This window comes from Ambystoma mexicanum, chromosome 6q (assembly GCF_040938575.1).
Source record: "Ambystoma mexicanum isolate Mex_15411 chromosome 6q, UKY_AmexF1_1, whole genome shotgun sequence".
NCBI lineage: Eukaryota > Metazoa > Chordata > Amphibia > Caudata > Ambystomatidae > Ambystoma > Ambystoma mexicanum.
The window spans coordinates 1406019484-1406037535 of NC_090937.1; the positions used below are offsets into that span (position 1 = coordinate 1406019484).

Consider the following 18052-nt stretch of genomic DNA (forward strand, 5'->3'; position numbering starts at 1 on the left):
GAGGCCAAGGGGTCGGAACTTCGTACTCCAAATATGCAAGAGGAGTATTTACCTGGATTCACCCACAACTCCCTTTCCATCTAATTAAGTCAGAGACAGACCCAGAGGGGAGGTTCGTAATACTATGGGGCAGACTAGAACAAACAGAAATCTGCATAGTCAACTCTTACCTCCCTAATACCAACATCCCATCCCACTTAAACTCCATGTACGCTAAGATTGCACCAAACAGACATGGAATCCTTTTCTGGGGGGGAGACTTCAACTGTGTCCATGATACGAAACTAGATAGATCCCTTCCGCACCCAAAGGGACCTTCAGCGGCCACAACTGCCCTCTCCCTACTAATACATAGGTTGCACCTATCAGACACCTGGAGAGAGTGTCATCCTGATGCCCGGGGCTACTCATATTTCTCCTCCCCTCACGGTCTCCACACGAGGCTAGACTATGTCCTCATAAGCAATGAACACTTGCCACAAATAGCCGACGCCCAATATCTGGGCAGAACCATTTCCGACCACTCACCACTCCTGGTAGACTGGAACCACACGGGCCCCAGGCCTCCCATTCCAATGTGGAGAATGCCGATAGATGCCCTTGATGATCCAGTATTCAGAGATGACCTACACGAATTTATAGAGAGCTTCATTGAAAGTAACACCGGAAGCGTGGAACGAACAGGCACGATGTGGGACGCCCTAAAAGTAGTGACAAGGGGGGAAATCATAGCTAGAGCAGGGGGCATTAGGAAACAACTTAGAGGCGAGCTGAACCACTGGGAACAGCAGATTGAACAACTGGAAAGGGCCCCGGTTATCACGGAGCAGAGAGAGATCAACCTCAAAGAACTTAGAAATAACTACTTTAGCATGGGACAGGCTTGCCAAATTTGACTATGCCACCAAAACCGACAGGATACACACTGAGGCAGATAAACCTGGTAGAATGTTAGCTTGGCTATGCAGGAAAGAACACCCCAGACACACAATCACGGGGCTACAGACTGAAAATGGAGGGGTAGCACAGACACAGCAAGCCATAAACAAAACCTTTAAGGGCTTTTATGAACACCTTTACTCCCACAAAGATCAGGTTCCCCTAGAGCAAATCATGAACACCCTGGAAGAAATAGGGCTCCCCAAGATACCTCCGGAACAATCTGAGGCCCTAGACACAGACATTACACCCGAGGATATCTCAGAGGCAATTAGATCACTAGCCACCCGTAAGACTCCTGGGAGCGACGGCCTGCCCACTGAATTTTACAAGGCATATGAGTCCACCCTAACGCCCCTCCTACACGAGGTCTTTCGAGAAGCACATGAAATAGGAATTCTACCCGACACCATGAGGGAGACCCTCCTGGTCCCGATCATTAAGCCTACTAAGCCCCCTGATAGATGCGACTCTTACCTAACTGCGACGTGAAAATTCTGACGACAGTATTAGCGAATAGATTAGCCAGAATCATAGGGGATGTAATACATGAAGATCAGTGCGGCTTCATACCAGCCCGAAATACTACCATGAATTTGCGCAGGGTGCAACACGTTATTGCCCAAACTGCAGACTGCAAAGAACCGTACGCCCTGTTGTCCCTTGATGCTATCAAGGCGTTCGATTCGATCTTTTGGGAATGGCTAATAGCAGTGTTGGAGGAGTTTGGCTTCGGCCCGGGGTTCATTAGGTGGATCAAGATATTATACACAGAGCCTAGAGCCAGAGTAAAAACCGGGAAACATATATCAGAGGTTTGGAACATATGCAGGGGAACCAGACAAGGTTGTCCTCTCTCCCCTATGCTCTATGTGCTGGGACTAGAACCCATTGCTATCTACTTTCGTAAACAATTTTTCGACTCTGGAATCCGGCTGGGCAACTCGGACCACATTATCTCCCTCTATGCGGACGATGTTTTACTATTTGTCAAAGACCCATACAACAATGTGCCCACGATGATGGACGTCCTCGACAATTTTGCGAAGTTTTCAGGTATACAATTCAGCCGAGCAAAATCCTGTCTTTTCCCCCTAGCGAACCTTAAAGGAACGGTAACATCGCAACCTCCCCTGGCGGGAATAAAATGGGAACACACCTCGTTCAAATACTTAGGGTTACACATAATGCACTCCCCGGAACAAATGCATGAACACAACACTAAGGCTGCTCTTCCCGCCTTAAGGAAATCTATGGCCTTCTGGGCGAAACTTCCCCTATCCATGATGGGCAGGGCCTCCATAATCAAAATGATCGTCCTTCCTAGATTTTTGTATGGGTTCCAAAACGTACACTTCTATATCAAAGCATCCTTTTTTCGCCTAATGGAAAAGATGATAAGAGACTTCTTGTGGGGGAAGGGAAGACGTAAGATAGCACTTACTACCCTATCATTACCGTACACCCAGGGGGGAATCCAACTCCCAAACTTCGAAAAATACTATCTGGCAGCTCAACTTGGCTTTATCACCAAATGGCTAGCTGACGATGCCACCTCAGAAACACCACTCTTGCAGCCACTGATCTCCCCGTTGTATATGAAAGAACTTCCCTGGGCCCCCGCCCACCTGATACTTAATGCTCCAATGTTGGTCACTCTTGGCCGCAGAGTCTGGCGCAGGGCTGAAGCCCTTGCCCATACCAAATACCAATACTCCCCGAACATACCGCTGATCTCGAACCTATGCAAAACCCCCGAGGACTTACAGCATCTCAGACACTGGGAACATAAGGGGATATACTCATGGGGGGACCTATACACAGAGGGGGAGTTCAAAGCATTCAAAACCCTCCAAGTAGAAAACGATGTTCACGCTGGCCAGTTTCTGTGGTACCATAAATTGAGATCTACTGCAAGAACCAAATGGCCAACATGGCCAGAAGAACCAGAAACAAGCCCCCTGATCACACTACTATATGAATTGGGTGAGCAAGGAAGACCGGTGTCTCAGATCTATGGCCACCTAAACGACACCCCCAACCCACGCAGCGCTAGCCTGAAATCCAGATGGGAAGCAGATATAGGCCGAGAACTATCGGATGGCGAATGGGAAAGGGCCCTAACATTTCCTAGGACAGTGTCTAGAAATCATAGATTTAGACAAATACAACTGAACCTCTTGCACCGAACATACTTAACCCCATCCAGGCTAGCTAAACTTTACACAACTCAGAGTTCCAAATGCACATGGTGCGAAATGGACAATGCGGATCTCTTTCACACATTCTGGCACTGCCCCAGGACACAGTCCCTGTGGTTCTTTATTCAACAAACTAGTGCGAAACTGGGGCTAACCAGATACGAATGGTCTCCGGCGGTATGCCTATTGGGCACATACCCCAGACCGGCAAAACTAAAGCACCTCGCCAAATTAATGGACATCATGTGCATCCTGGCAAAGAGGACAATCGCGATGTCCTGGAAGAAACCATCGGGGCCTCAACAGAAAATCTGGCACAAGGAACTTAAACGCTGGGTGCTAGCAGAAACAAAAGCCTGGGAGCAAAGTGTGGCCAGATCCGCAGAAGCCTCGAGCATGACCTTAGACGCCTGGAGGGGACTCACAGACCCCTTGTTCTACCCCTCCGACGATAAGCCCCCATGAGCCGACATGAACCCACTATAAGAAGATCCATAGTCTAAATGGGAGCCCCGGAAGCGGTCGCTTTTGGCCGCTTGTAGTCCCGACCCGAAGCCCCACCCTTCCCTTGGGGTTTAACCCCCCTTTACGCCCCCATTTGACACCGGATTCTCAGGAAACAGAAACTGGAGATAGTTAATGTTTTAATGTTTTAATGTTTTAATGTTAAAGTTGCTAATGTTATTGATCCGAGATGCTATGCAAGTTATCCTCTAATGGCAGCTGAGATAACTGCCCTGTGGTTGTACTTAATAACAAATGCCAATAAACAAATTTTAAAATAAATAACTATTGGAATAGTCATATCCAATTCCACAAGAAAAACAAATATAACAATTGGAGTAATCTTACTCGTCACAGTGAATGGCAAAATACTAAAAAGAGTGAGAAACCTTACTGGGCTCGGCCTACTCATCCCAGTGAAGGGCCAAATAATAGGAGTGAGAAACCTTCCTGCGCTCAGCTTATTTGTTCCAGTGAAGCCTCCCATATTAAGAAGTGTGAGAATCATCCAGCCTACTTGTTCCATTGAACGGCAAAACCATAAGAAGAGTGAAATTCTCACCCAGATCCCAGTTGGCCAAATACTAAGAAGAGTGAGAATCATTCATGGACTCGGCCTACTCGTCCCAGTGAATGGGAAAACCATAAGAAGAGTGAAACTAGGCTTTGGTCACATCACACAGATCCCAGTTGGCCAAATACTAAGAAGAGTGAGAATCATTCAGGGACTCTGCCTACTCGTCCCAACGAATGGCGGAATCATAAGAAGAGTGAGAATGGTTACTGGGTACTTCACACAAATCCCAGTGCGGAGACGAGGAATCAGAAGGTTATAATAAGTGATACAAGAGGTGTGCAACTGGTGTCAGAAAGAGAAATACTATAAACTACAATTGTGAAGGACCGAGTAAAAGAATATTCTGGTTCCAGGGCACCTAGAGAGAGAGGAATTTGAGAAACAAAGGGGAAATACACAGAAGCGTGAATATGTTCCCTAAGAGAACTGAATGAACGGGTACAAGAAATAGCTAAGAACTATTTGAAGATCCTGTAATGATAGCTACTTGCTGGAAAGCATAAGAAGGGAGTCATTCTGCTGGTCTTTAGTTGTTAAGTCTTAGTGGTAGGGTCAGTGCAGCTTAGTTTTAGACGGAGGACATCCTGTTTGTTTTGGACTTCACAACTGACGACGAACATCATAGTTTCTTCCTTTAGGCAGGGAAAACCACAGATTATGGACATTGCCTCCGTCTTCTGATCTACCACAGTGGATATGTAGATCTTTTGACCACGTGCACGCCAGTGATATAGCATTTGCATTATCGTATGGGATCAATAATAAGTATGATGGTTGATCCGTGGGTATTCCCTATCTGGATTTCTGTGTTTCCTCACAGCATGTTAACTTGTAGTCCATAAGCATAGGCTGTAGCCCTTATTTTAGTTCCCGCCACAGAAAACCCAATCCGTTTGTTGTAAAATACTTCTGTGGCATAGAGTCACAAAACCCAATATATAGGAGTCCTGATATAGATCCTGATGGGTCACTCTGTTTGTGTTTAGTTGGCTTGGCATACACCCCCTGTGCGTATCTCACCTGCCATGTAGCAAAGACTTCACCAGTAGTGGCTGATTAAATGGAACACCTGAGTCATCTAATGTTTCTCTCCATGCACTCCGTGTATAATTGATTGTTTGACATTTCTGATATATCAGGATAACTTCCCAAGTCCAGTATAGAAATTGGGGGATGACCCAAAGCTGAAACCTATCAAACTCCACCTTTTTTCACCCTGGGGTAGCCACTGAGTTCACCTATCTTTTGATCATGTTTTGTTGAGCTGCAGAATAGTAACATTTTCAATCGGGAAATGCGAGACCCACATTACTTTTAGTTGCGTTCCTTTTTTTCTGTTACCCTTCGAGTAACATGCATCCGAGTTTCGATATACAGCCACCGGTTATCACTGGTGGTGTCATGAGTTTAGGTATAGAATTGTGTTTTATAGCGTAATTCTACCCATTAACGAGAACGGCAACGCATCACATGTTTGCAAATTGATCTTAATATGCCAAATGAAGGGTAAAAATAGATTTACTTCAAGTTTATCTGTATCCGTATACCTAGATATTCAGGTTTGGTGGTCATAGTGTTAGATGAGATGAAGGTAGGAGGGTAGGAGTAGGAGGGCTTTATTACACTTTACGTAAGTTACAGTCACAACTTAAGTCTTCTAAGTACTTAAAGGACAAGATAATACCACACTCACCCAGCTCAGTCCCCAACTGAGACACAACATGGACAATTCTCTGAGCTGACAGACACTCTTCATTCATCAAAATTCCATTTCCCATTCACTGCCAGCAGAACATGCAGTCAGAACATAATGATAGACAAGCTTTATTGGGTATTAGAATCAGCAAAAAGATACATGGTGACTATGTATACCTTACCCAAGTTAGGAAAGGGACTTTTGACCAATTACAAGGCAAAAAGAGTGTCATTTAATTAATAATCTTGCAGATGATGTTAACTGGATCCTGCATTTCTTGATTAGGCAGGTAGCAGAGGGATGTGATTGTGACCTTTCAAGCAATCACTGTGTGGGCTGTATGTGTTTCCACATGGTGGACGACAGAAGCAGTCCTTTCTTCGGTTACGGCGGCATCCCCACGAGCTAGCCAAACAGAATGTGAAAACAAAGCAAGTCAATCAAACCAGAAAACAAAGGCTCCCAACAATGTACTGCCTTGCATTTGATATCTTGCAACAATAATAGAAAAATGCCTAGAACATAGGAATGTATATAGTGCACCATTTGAAGCCAAATGTAGTTGCAGAGGGCTAATAATGCTGGGTATATGGCCCAAACCCCAGCACTCCAATATCTTGACCCCGGCCCTTTATCAAATGTAATGTTATTGTTTTAGGTTTTAAAACATTACAATTTTAAAACTGAGTGTACAACTTTTACAAACAATAAAACAATGTTGATCAATCTGTTTCTTCTAAACATGAAACCAGAACACATAGGTAACAATTTTGTACATCACATTTAGGCCTGAAAAGAAACATTTATTTCCTTAAAGTCTGTCAAGCCAACTATCACTTTTTTCTGGATAGGTTGACTGCATCTCAAACCACCTCTTAAATGAAATTAGCAGGAATTGTCTTCTATTGGACGGTGAGTTAACTATTGCCAAAAGCCTTATGCTCCTTACCTTCAGCACCAGCTAATAAAAGTAACAGGGCCTAATCACTGATGTAACAACTGCCTTCTGGAGGACTATTATAAAACAAAAATTGCATTGGCCTGTCAAGGTGATTATCACATGAATAAACCCTTTCCTCTGCTTGGAGTTTAGCCCAAATCACGCAACACATCCTGACGGCCAGGATCTCACCATTCCTTTCTTAGCATTAGGGATTGTGTGTCTTCCAGGTATGAATGCATCCCTGAGTTTTAGCCTTTTAACCTCAGCTGGAACAAATTCCCTTGATCTTCTCCACGCATGTCTTGTAACTCATTTTAACCGTTGTACAATGTTCAAACGTTTGTGAAAAGGGAATTTCAATAAGGAATGTTTCAACATCTTTCGATGCAGTCAAATTGTATTAATAGCCTGTTTCTCCATATTCGTGCCATAATTGTTAATAATCATGTAAATCTGATTTTCACCAATTAATTGGTGCTACCAGCTTCCAAGAACAGGTGACTGGTTATGGGCTGTGCCTGCCTGGGTTACCGTTTCAATCTTTGTAGACACTAGCTATCATCCGGTGTGGATCCTGTATGTAGTCCCTTGCATGTTGTATAAGCGAATATGCCCCTACCGATCCAGTTGGTTGAATGGGAACCTTGAAGGAGATGAGCTGATTGCTGGCATCTCCCCCAGTAAAAAAAATTGGATGTGCTTATTTATATGTTCTGTGGTATTGTGGAGTAATGAGTCCGACAAAGAGGTTGCATATTTCAACAATGTTTTATTTAAGCAATAAAGAAAAGGCCCTACCTAAATAAATAATCAACTCTGTGCTTGTTGTCAGGATGTTGTCCAAAGGAAAAATATCTGTCCTCTGTCTAAAAACCTACTTTAACCCTACCACTAACCTACAAAGAGTTCAGCATCCAAATGATAATAGTACCAGGAGAATGACTTCCTTCTCCTGGTGAATTGGCTCAGTCGTTATCTCTTTTCCCAGAATCTTTTGCACTAGTTTCTCATTCAACAAAGAGAGTGTGGTCAGGAGAATGACTCCCTTCTCCTGACCCACCTTGAACAGGGCTGAGGGATGTCTTGGGATAGTCTTTGGCAATAGTCCTCAAATGTCTCTTCACTTCTTCCCAAGAGTTCCTGAAGACTTCAGTTCCAGCAATTCTTCCTTGTTTTATGGCGTTATGCAGATTACCTCCAGACAGCTCTTGTGGTCTTGTAACCTCTTTAATCCTTATTGGATTATCACTGCGACCAGGGAGATTCCTCCCGATGCACTCTTGACTCTTAAATATTTAGTAGCACTACTGTGATGAGGGAGATTACTCCCGATGCTCTCTTGACTCTTGGTTCTCTAGATATCGCTACCGTGATGAGGGAGATTACTCCGGAGGTTCCCTTGACTCTTGTGCTGCCCCAAACCTCTACTGGGTCTCCCTCTGCTCCCGATACTTATAGCGTGCCGGGACTGCGTCGCTGGTTCTTTCTGGGGTGATGGGCTGGCTTGCGTTGATTTAGCACTTCTTGCTTCTTTCACTCCGCTCCCCGCTTTGTCCTTTCTGGTCCGCAGAGACTTGGGTCACACGTCTCTGGTGCAGATGCAGGACCACACAGTCCACCTCCCTGAGGTTATGTCACTGCTTGCTTCCTTCCCACTCTTCCAATGGTCAGGAGCTTGGCTTCTACCGCAGTGCTCCTCCAACCGTTCCTGGATGTGCTGGAGATCAGCGTTCTTGCAGCTTTGCGTTCCCAGGTTCGAACTTCACAGGCTGGGCTGGCTGCACACCAGCTGCTCTCTCCATTTCCCATTCCTTTCTCACTTTTTATTTTCTGTGGCTGGGTTCTCCCCAGTGTAAGGTTCTTCTTTACTGTTGTTGAGATGATCTTTATGCCTACTTGAGACCAACTCTTCTCAGTACTATACTAAGACAACCTGTTATTGCTCTGCAGGTTTCTTTGGCTCTTCTTCGTCTGGGTCATATTACTTTGTGGATCAAAGATGGAAGAGACATTACCATAACAGACAGTGGTGTTGTCAGGGATTTCTGACAGGGACTTGGTCCCAAGGGAAAAGGGGTTAGGGAGTTCCTTCACAAAACGGGAGTACTTATCCCCATGAGGGGAGTCTCTCCCTGTGAGGTCCTGCTTTCCACCACTCCTAGGGGGACTATTGGGTAGGGGCTTCACCGCCTTAGCCTCACAGGGAAGGGCTCTCCCCTGGGGACAAGTGATGAGATCTTGTGAATCATCACAGTTCTTACTTATCTAACATCAGTTTACACAATAAGCACAGGCTTCTTTGAATATAATAATCAAAAATAATCAGGATGTGAGATCCTACAAAAAAGCAAGCAGTGGTTCTGAACAAATGAGTTTATTTCAAAAACCACAAGTGTTATTGTTCAATTAGTTTACATAGCTTTCGATAAGCACAAAAGGCTCAAAGGAATGGACAGGAGTGATTAAATTTGGTGGAAATACAGAATGAGTATCAACCTCTTTTGTATTGAGGTACAGAGTTCCACCTAAGGGCACAGTGGTATACAACAGTTTGAAGAACATATATTTAAACAATAGTGCACCGGGGACATAGGGTGGTCCAGGGCATGGTTAACACGGGGTGTACACAGCATCCGCTTTTTGCAACGGCATACTCTGCCATTAGCCACCCTGAGCCCCAGATTGCCTTTGACCACCGTTAGCACCCACGAGGCTAACCACCTCTCAAGATGGCCGCCCCATGCACACATATGTGCACTACAGCTTAACAGGCACCCCCGGCACCATCCTGCCTTCGGATTGGCCTACTGTGCATTCTTCTGCACCAATCACGCGCCGGCAAGGCGCACGCCGGTCCACAGCACGAAGGCAGGCACAAAGGCTTGTGTACCTGTCCTGAGCCCACGAGAAGACGTGCGTGGCTGGAAGGAGCAGGAGCTACCTACAACACTGCCGGAGCTGTGCGACGACCACGGCATATCCTGCAGCTGCAAGGTAAGCCTGCAGGCTACTTTGCAGCAGTTTCTTCATCGGCTGCCCCCAACACGGAGATCCTAACGATGCCTCTCATTAATGGCATATAAGGAATCCCAGCGGAAAGCATCCGCTTTTTGCAACGGCATACTCTGCCATTAGCCATCCTGAGCCCCAGATTTCCTTTGACCACCATTAGCACCCACGAGGCTAACCACCTCTCAAGATGGCCGCCCCATGCACACATATGTGCACTACAGCCTAACAGGCACCCCCCGGCACCATTCTGCCTTCGGATTGGCCTACTGTGCATTCTTCTGCACCAATCACGCGCCGGCAAGGCGCACGCCGGTCCACAGCACGAAGGCAGGCTGTTAGGGAGAATTCTCTGTTTAGGCTGAATTTCCTAACCTAGTGAGTCCCCCAGCAGCTTTGCTGGATTTTTGGGGTTTATTTTTTTCTCCTGCCAAGAGTGAGACGCTTTTACCCTCACTCTTGGACATGATTTGAGTGTGTTTCTTTGAATCTAGAAGTGTTTAATGGGCTATGGGGTCTTTTGCTCCATAGGGTTTCATGTGTTTTTGTGATGTGTGTTACACAGCACCCTCAGTGCAGTGACACAGGGGTGTCGTAGTGACCCCCCAGTATAGACTCCATACCCTGGGACTGACTACTGTCTCCCAGGGCATGTAAAGTCACCATTGACTTTACTAGTCTTAAATTCTGAACAGAACCAGTACAAACCATCATATTGTGGACGTACTGGCTGGGGCAATTCGATTGCCCCAGGGTCTGTTAGTCGAGGGGGCACGTCTCCGTCCCCCCTGATCGAGTTTTGGCTGGTGGCAGTGGATACTACTTTTTATATTCAACCGAGAATATTTTCCTATGGGATTTCCCATTGTTTTAGGCTACTATCTTTATTTAATTATTTACGGTAGCCTCGAACATACCGCCGGTTTATTTAATTGATTAATTCTCCGGTTGGTATTTTTTGCCAAAACTTGATTCTAAAATGGCGTTTGTGTTCTCTTCTGTGACTCCAACCCAAGTCGAGCCCTTTGTTCCACTTTTTGGCGGGCTTCTCCACAGAAGCCCTCCAAAGTGGTGCCACTCTGTCTGAGGTACTTAGGAGGGGTGGAGGGGAATTTAGGCACCCTGGACTGAGTTGCCTAGGCAACTCAAGTCGCACTCCATCCTGATTGGCCCAAGTGGTGAGCCGGCCGGCTCACCACTTAGCATGTTTGAGTGACAGCTAGGCTGAATGAATGGGGGTTTGCTGCATAAAAGCAGGGCTTTGGGGACTGGAACTTCAGAAGTCGTCACAGGACCTAAGAATCCGACGAGGGAGAAACTGAGCCGACCTGCCACGACACCACCACCGGTGGAGCCCTGCTGGACTGCCGCACCACTTTCCCCAACGACAGAGATCTCCCGCCGGAGAGTCTTCTTCCTTTGACTGGTGGGGATAACCAGTTTCACCATCTTTTCGCTTTCTCGACGTACCTCGTGGCCGCCTTGCCCGTGCCAAGCACACCAGCAACCGGGATACCGCGTTTTACCACGACCGTGAAACAAAGGTACCACCTTTAACCGGAAAACTCTGCGGCTGGTTTCTTCCCTGGTAGTGCAACGACCTTCATCTTTCCTCCAAGTCGAGATCTTCTCTTCCCCTGGACGACGACGCAACTTGCACCCACTACCAGGAACAACTGCCACCGCTGGACGATCCTTCCCACTTAAGGTACCGTGTCCCGCCTGGCTTCCCTTGCTACCGAATGTACGGGGTAGATTTAGCCCCCGGCTTTTGAACCTGGGTTAGTCTGGGACACCCTGGCTAAACTTTCTTAACGCCTCTCTAAACTCTTTTTGAACCCTCTGCAAGACTTTCTAAGCCTAGTGTAACTGTGTGATCTTGGGCGCATTTGTGCTCTGCTCTCTCTAAGAGTGGGCCCAGCCTTTGGACTTTGGCTCACCAGTGACTTTTTGCTCTCTGCCTTGCTAACAGTGTTCCTGAATCGTAGAGTGGTGTACCTCTTCATATTCTGTCTTTTTCCCTCCCTTTCTCACAAACTTATTAGAGTGCAATCTAGTTAAGCGCTCACCTCTGTATGAAAATAAGTGGTGTTTTACTGTGATTTATCTGATAGGGAAAAAGGGGTGTATATATTACAATAGTAACTGTGTTAGAATATTTTACAATAAGAGTGCTGGAGTGTTTCAACTGTGTGTTTTTAAATAAATAATTATATACTTTGATACCAAAGCTCTCGTCAGTGTTTGCTTGTATTATTGTATCTGAGTGCCTATTGAGTATACTTTGCATACTGCCCAACTCTTCTTGAGGAAGTCTGACTGCTCAGCCACAGCTACCAGGTAAATCTGGGTGGTACAGACTGCTACCAAGTGGGTTTACTGCCAACACCTGTAGTCTTAAATCTTTTGCAGTGGTCCCTAAGGGAACTGCACAGGTTTCTGCCTAACACAGGCACAAAGGCTTGTGCACCTGTCCTGAGCCCACGAGAAGACGAGCGTGGCTGGAAGGAGCAGGAGCTCCCTACAACACTGCCGGAGCAGTGCGACGACCACGGCATATCCTGCAGCTGCAAGGTAAGCCTGCAGGCTACTTTGCAGCAGTTTCTTCATCGGCTGCCCCCAACACGGAGATCGTAACAATGCCTCTCATTAATGGCATATAAGGAATCCCAGCGGAAAGCATCTGCTTTTTGCAACGGCATACTCTGCCATTAGCCATCCTGAACCCCAGATTGCCTTTGACCACCATTAGCACCCACGAGGCTAACCACCTCTCAAGATGGTCGCCCCATGCACACATATGTGCACTACAGCATAACAGGCACCCCCCGGCACCATCCTGCCTTCGGATTGGCCCACTGTGCATTCTTCTGCACTAATCACGCACCGGCAAGGCGCACGCCGGTCCACAGCACGAAGGCAGGCACAAAGGCTTATGCACCTGTCCTGAGCCTGCCCAGCGAATGGCCAGAGGCTAAGGCTGGCCCCCCTGCTGAAACCCTCCTTGCAGATCCGGTAAACCACCCATAACCATGCTCCTATTATCCCCCAATGCATTCCATGCCCTGTATGAATACACATCTCAGACTGTCAGCAAGCCCAGAGAATGACCTCCTGCAACAGAGAACTACTATCACCAAAGGCCCCGTTAAATACCAGCAAAATCTATTTGTCTCCCAGAACTTTCAGCCATCCCTGTTAATTTTGAATCTAGATGACTATTACCACCTATTTGCTTCCCACATAGGTGCCGCTCTTCCATATTGGCCAATTGTTCTTTCTCTAGAATCTTATTAAAATCAAGCCTCGCCCCTTTGCATTCAAGTCACCTGTTCCCATGTGCTGCCCCACTGCATTTTAGTCGCCTGTTACTATTTCAAACCTATGTGCTGCCCCACTGCATTTGAGTCAACTGCTCCCATTGGACCTATGTGCTGACCCATTGTATCTCAGTCACCTACTACTATTTCATACCTAGGTGCTGCCTACACTACACTACATCTGAGGCATTTGCCTCGATTCGCACTTGTTGTACCTTGATAAGCCGACCTACATAGCACTGCTTTAGCTTGAACTGCCTTCCCTACCACGACGACGCCACAAGATGCAAACCCTATGAGTCACATTAGCCTTTCTCACACTAATAGTATTCCTAGTCTACAAACCCAGGTTCGCTCCAGCCCCTACCATTGACTGTACAACTCCTAGCCCTCTACCCTACCATGCCACAGACACAACCCCAACCATCGACGAGCTATAATGACCAAATTGAAGAACACCAACAGTCCTGCTCATTCGAGTCCAAACCATGTAACACCACATCCAGAAATGCCAGACTCTGAGCCAGACTTGCTAAACTATACGAACCGCGCGCTAGAACGCTGACCTCGTCCAACCGTAGCAAGCCTTTACCTAATAGGAGTACAAAAAAAACACACAGCCCAAACCTGAAGACAGAGAATGTACGCATGCACACCTCTGTCACGACCCAAGAAAAGTTATGCACACCTCCCTCCACCACCTCCCACCTAAAAGGCGCTTTAATTAATGCTAGGTCCATGATTGCTCATTCCATTGAAATTGCTGATCTCATCCAGACTGAAAACCTTGACTTCCTGGCCATCACGGAATCTTGGCTTCGTGCCGCTGCAGGACCTGCCATCATGCTAGCGATCCCGAATGGTTACACCATCTTAAGATCAGACAGAAGCGAAGCACGTGGAGGCGGCATAGCCCTTCTCGTCAAATCTAACTTATCTATTAGGTTAGTTCCATCTAACGACACTAAATCCTGCAAAAGCCTTACAGCTAAATGAGTTATTAACAACTCTCAAACCCTCACCATCCACCTGATTTATAGACCTCCAGGCCCTATTGGTACCTTCGAGGAGGACATTTCCACCACTCTATCTCACAATCTAAAAAAATCATCACAGGTTATCCTTTTAGGGGACATTATGAAACCACAGAAACTTGGCTGCATATTGCAGCAGGCCCCTCTCTATCTCTCGCAGTTCCAGACAACTACTCCATCCTCAGGGCCGACAGACCGGATGCCCGTGGAGGAGGTGTAGCACTCATTTTCAAATCCTCGCTCGACATTAGATCGATGACCGTCCCTCCCTCCTTTAAAGTCCTGAGAATATCTATCCATCAAAATTCAAACCTCCCCCAAGAACTCCATTACCTTGGATCTATTATACAGACCCCCTGGGCCCATAGGTTCATTCGAAGAAGATATAACCACCCTCATAGCCGAGAAATCCAAACCTCTATCACAGAATATTATCCTCGGTGACTTCAACCTGGGTTACAATGACCCTCATGACACTCCAGCTTCCTCCCTCGCCAATGTACTTGGTGAACACAACTACACTCAACTTAACACCTTACCCACACATCAAAAAGGCAGAACCCTAGACTGGCTCGCTGCCCATAACTGCAACATTATCTGCAGGGACCCACAACCACTGATATGGACTGACCACTTCCTACTTTCATTTGACATTAGTACTAACAACCCCCTCCACAGACAACACCCGCCTGCCCCAGCATGACTGACGAGAAACAAACGGAACATCACCGCTGTAGCCCTCATCCCACTGGTCGTACCCACCCTTAACATGATCCCCAACACATCAGACCCTACCCTTCTAGTAGACACCTACAATAACGTCATGACCAATGCTATTGACCGCGTTGCTCCACTAAAATTACGTAAAAGTAAACCTAAAGCACACCTCAATTCTTGGTATACTCCAGAACTCAAAACACTAAGAAAAAATAAGTCCAAAATGGAAACCCTCTGGAAAAAGAACCCATCCGCGGAACATAAAGTCAATTTTTTAAATGCATCTGCCCTCTATAAAAAAAGAAATTATCCGCACAAAAAAGGAAGCCTACAACACAAGAATAAGTAATGCCAGCTCCAGTACCAAAGAGCTATTCACTATCCTGAAGGAGCTAGAAAACCCCAATCCACCTATGGACGCGTCTGTGAAGGACCAATCTTGGTGCACAAATATCCAAGATGCCCTGGCAAACAAAATTACTGGCCTACAAACTAAAATCGAAAACAAAAGACTTCAACTCTCTAATAGCAGCCCCACCTTTTCCCCCATCATGCCCAGCCCACCTACCACCCCTAACACCAACCAGGGATTCACCTTCAAAAACGTAACCGCACTAGAAGTGCAAAAAATTATAACATCCCTCAAACCATCAAACTGTAAAGGGGACAGTTGCCCTGCACAGATCATAAAAGATGCTGCTAGAGACCTCGCCCCCTTCATTTCCAAGCTCATAAACGCATCCTTCTCCACTAATTCGGTACCCAACAATCTGAAACAATCATGGGTCCTCCCGCTACTAAAAAAACAGACTCTGGATCCCTCCATCCCCACAAATTACAGGCCCATTACAACTGTTCCTTTCTTGCTAAAAAATACTCGATAATATCGAGTTGCTTACCTGCAAATTCAGCATTACCTAGTGTCTAACCAATTACTCGGATTGCGGCAGTCTGGCTTCCGGCCTCAGCATGGAACAGAAACTGCCCTTGTTGACTTTAAAAGTCAGATTGACGAAATTAAAGATAAGGGCAAGGCTGCCATCCTACTCCTATTAGATCTCTCAGCGGCCTTCGACCTGGTTGACCACAAAATACTCTGTACCCACCTCTCCACTGCCGCCCACTTCTCTCCCTCTGCTGTCTCGTGGATACAGTCCTTCCTAGCCAACAGAACTATGAGGGTCTTCTCTCTGGAGGCAGCAGCAGACCCTTTCCCCATATCTTGTGGCGTCCCACAAGGTACATGTGTCTCACCCACCCTTTACAATATCTTTACAAAGCCCCTCTTCGATAAACTGGACCCCCTGGGTGTCATCTATACAAACTACGCGGATGACACCCAGCTACTCCTCACTATCTCGGGCAACTACGATACTGATGTAGCCAGGATCAATGAAATCTTTTCAGGCATGGATGGCCACACATGGCCTCTGCCTCAATGACGAGAAGACCAAACTGCTCATTGTTGGCTCACCGAACAACCTACAAAAATTAAGTCCCAACTACTCTAACATCATAATCGATGGCAACACCATCCCGGTCGCCAAAAATGTGAAAACACTTGGCTTCTATCTGGATGCCAACGTTAACTTCACCAAACAAATTAATGCAACCGCCTCAGCCACGGCATATACCGGAAAACTCATTAGAGCCTGTAGACCATTTCTCTCCCCTGACAGTTGCCTCATACTATCTAGAGCCCTTATACAATCGAAACTAGACTATTGCAATAGTCTCTACTTAGGTGCCAATCAAGCGATAATTAACAAGCTCCAAGTCCTTCAAAACAATGCACTACGGGCAGAGCTAAATATCCCCAGACGTGAGCACATCTCGGCCACCAGAACTACATGCAGATGGCTCACCATCCAACATAAAATCGACCTAAAAACACTTTGCCTGACTTACAAAGCTCTCAACAATCTAGCACCCCCATACCTGACTAACAAACTCACCATGAAACCTTCCGTTAGAACCACGAGATCCTCCAACACCTTATGCCTTACAGTGCCTAGATTTAACTCCAAAAGAGCCAGAGGCTCGAGCTTTACTGTTCTCGCCCCCCAACTCTGGAACTCCTTGCCACTGAGCATAAAATCATCCAACTCCTTCCAGTCATTCAGGAAACTTGTCAATGGGTGGCTTCTGACAAATAGTCAACTTTGAAGTCAGACCTAGCTATATAATGTATTGACTGTTTATGCCTCACTTATGTTACTATTGGGTGCTTTCACCCCCACTGCCTGTATATAACTGCTATTTATATTGCTCTAGCTTCCCTGTTTATTACCATGTACTGTGCCTTGTAACCTTGTACTAAGCGCCCCTATACTGCTGGGTCCGGAGCGCTATAGAAATAAAATAAACAAACAAACCTGGGTTTCAACGACCAAAACGACCCACATGCAAGTAGAATGGCTAGCCTACTTTCTGAACTAGGCTTTTCACAAAGAGTACTTCACCCTACCCATAACAAAGGTAGAATACTCGATTGGGTGGCAGACTACAACTGCAACGCCTCCATCCGATCAATCTCCCCCCAAATCTGGACAGACCACCACCTTATAACATTTGTCCTAGAAACAAACTGACCTACTCCTACCTTAGCCCTGCTAGCACTGTCTATCCCGACAAGAAATAAGAAAAACATCACCCCAGACAACCTACTCCTGCTCATACTCCCTACACTTAATTCATTGCCAGATAACTTGGACCCTAAAACTCTAGTGAATGAGTATAACAAAATGATGTCCTCTGCACTGGACTCAATTGCACCACTTAAATTGAGACAAAGCAAACCCAAAGCCCACCTTAATTCCTGGTACACCCCCCACCTGAAAACACTTCGCACCAAAAAAAGACAATGTGAGGTCGCATGGAAACTACAACCCTCCGAAGAAAATAAAAGCACCCTGAGGGATATATCTACCCTCTACAAAAAGGAAATACTGTCGGCTAAACGGTAAACCTACAACGCTAGAATAGCCCAAGCCAACTCTAGTATGAAGGAACTCTTCATCATCCTAAAGGAAATAGAATCTCCCATCCCAGTACCAGACAACTGTGTCAGAGATAAACTATGGTGTACCAATATTCAACAAGCCTTAGCTAA

General features: G+C 46.2%; 1 protein-coding gene across 1 annotated transcript in view; it reads right to left on the bottom strand.

Moving 5' to 3' along the window:
- Nucleotides 1-6029: 6029 nt before the first annotated feature.
- Nucleotides 6030-18052, bottom strand: part of LOC138516729 (vimentin-like) — a 56844-nt gene continuing 44821 nt past the window's right edge. The window contains exon 3 of the mRNA XM_069632062.1: nucleotides 6030-6322. Coding sequence (XP_069488163.1) covers nucleotides 6234-6322 — 89 coding nt within the window. The 3' untranslated portion in view covers nucleotides 6030-6233. The remainder of the gene's footprint in view (nucleotides 6323-18052) is intronic.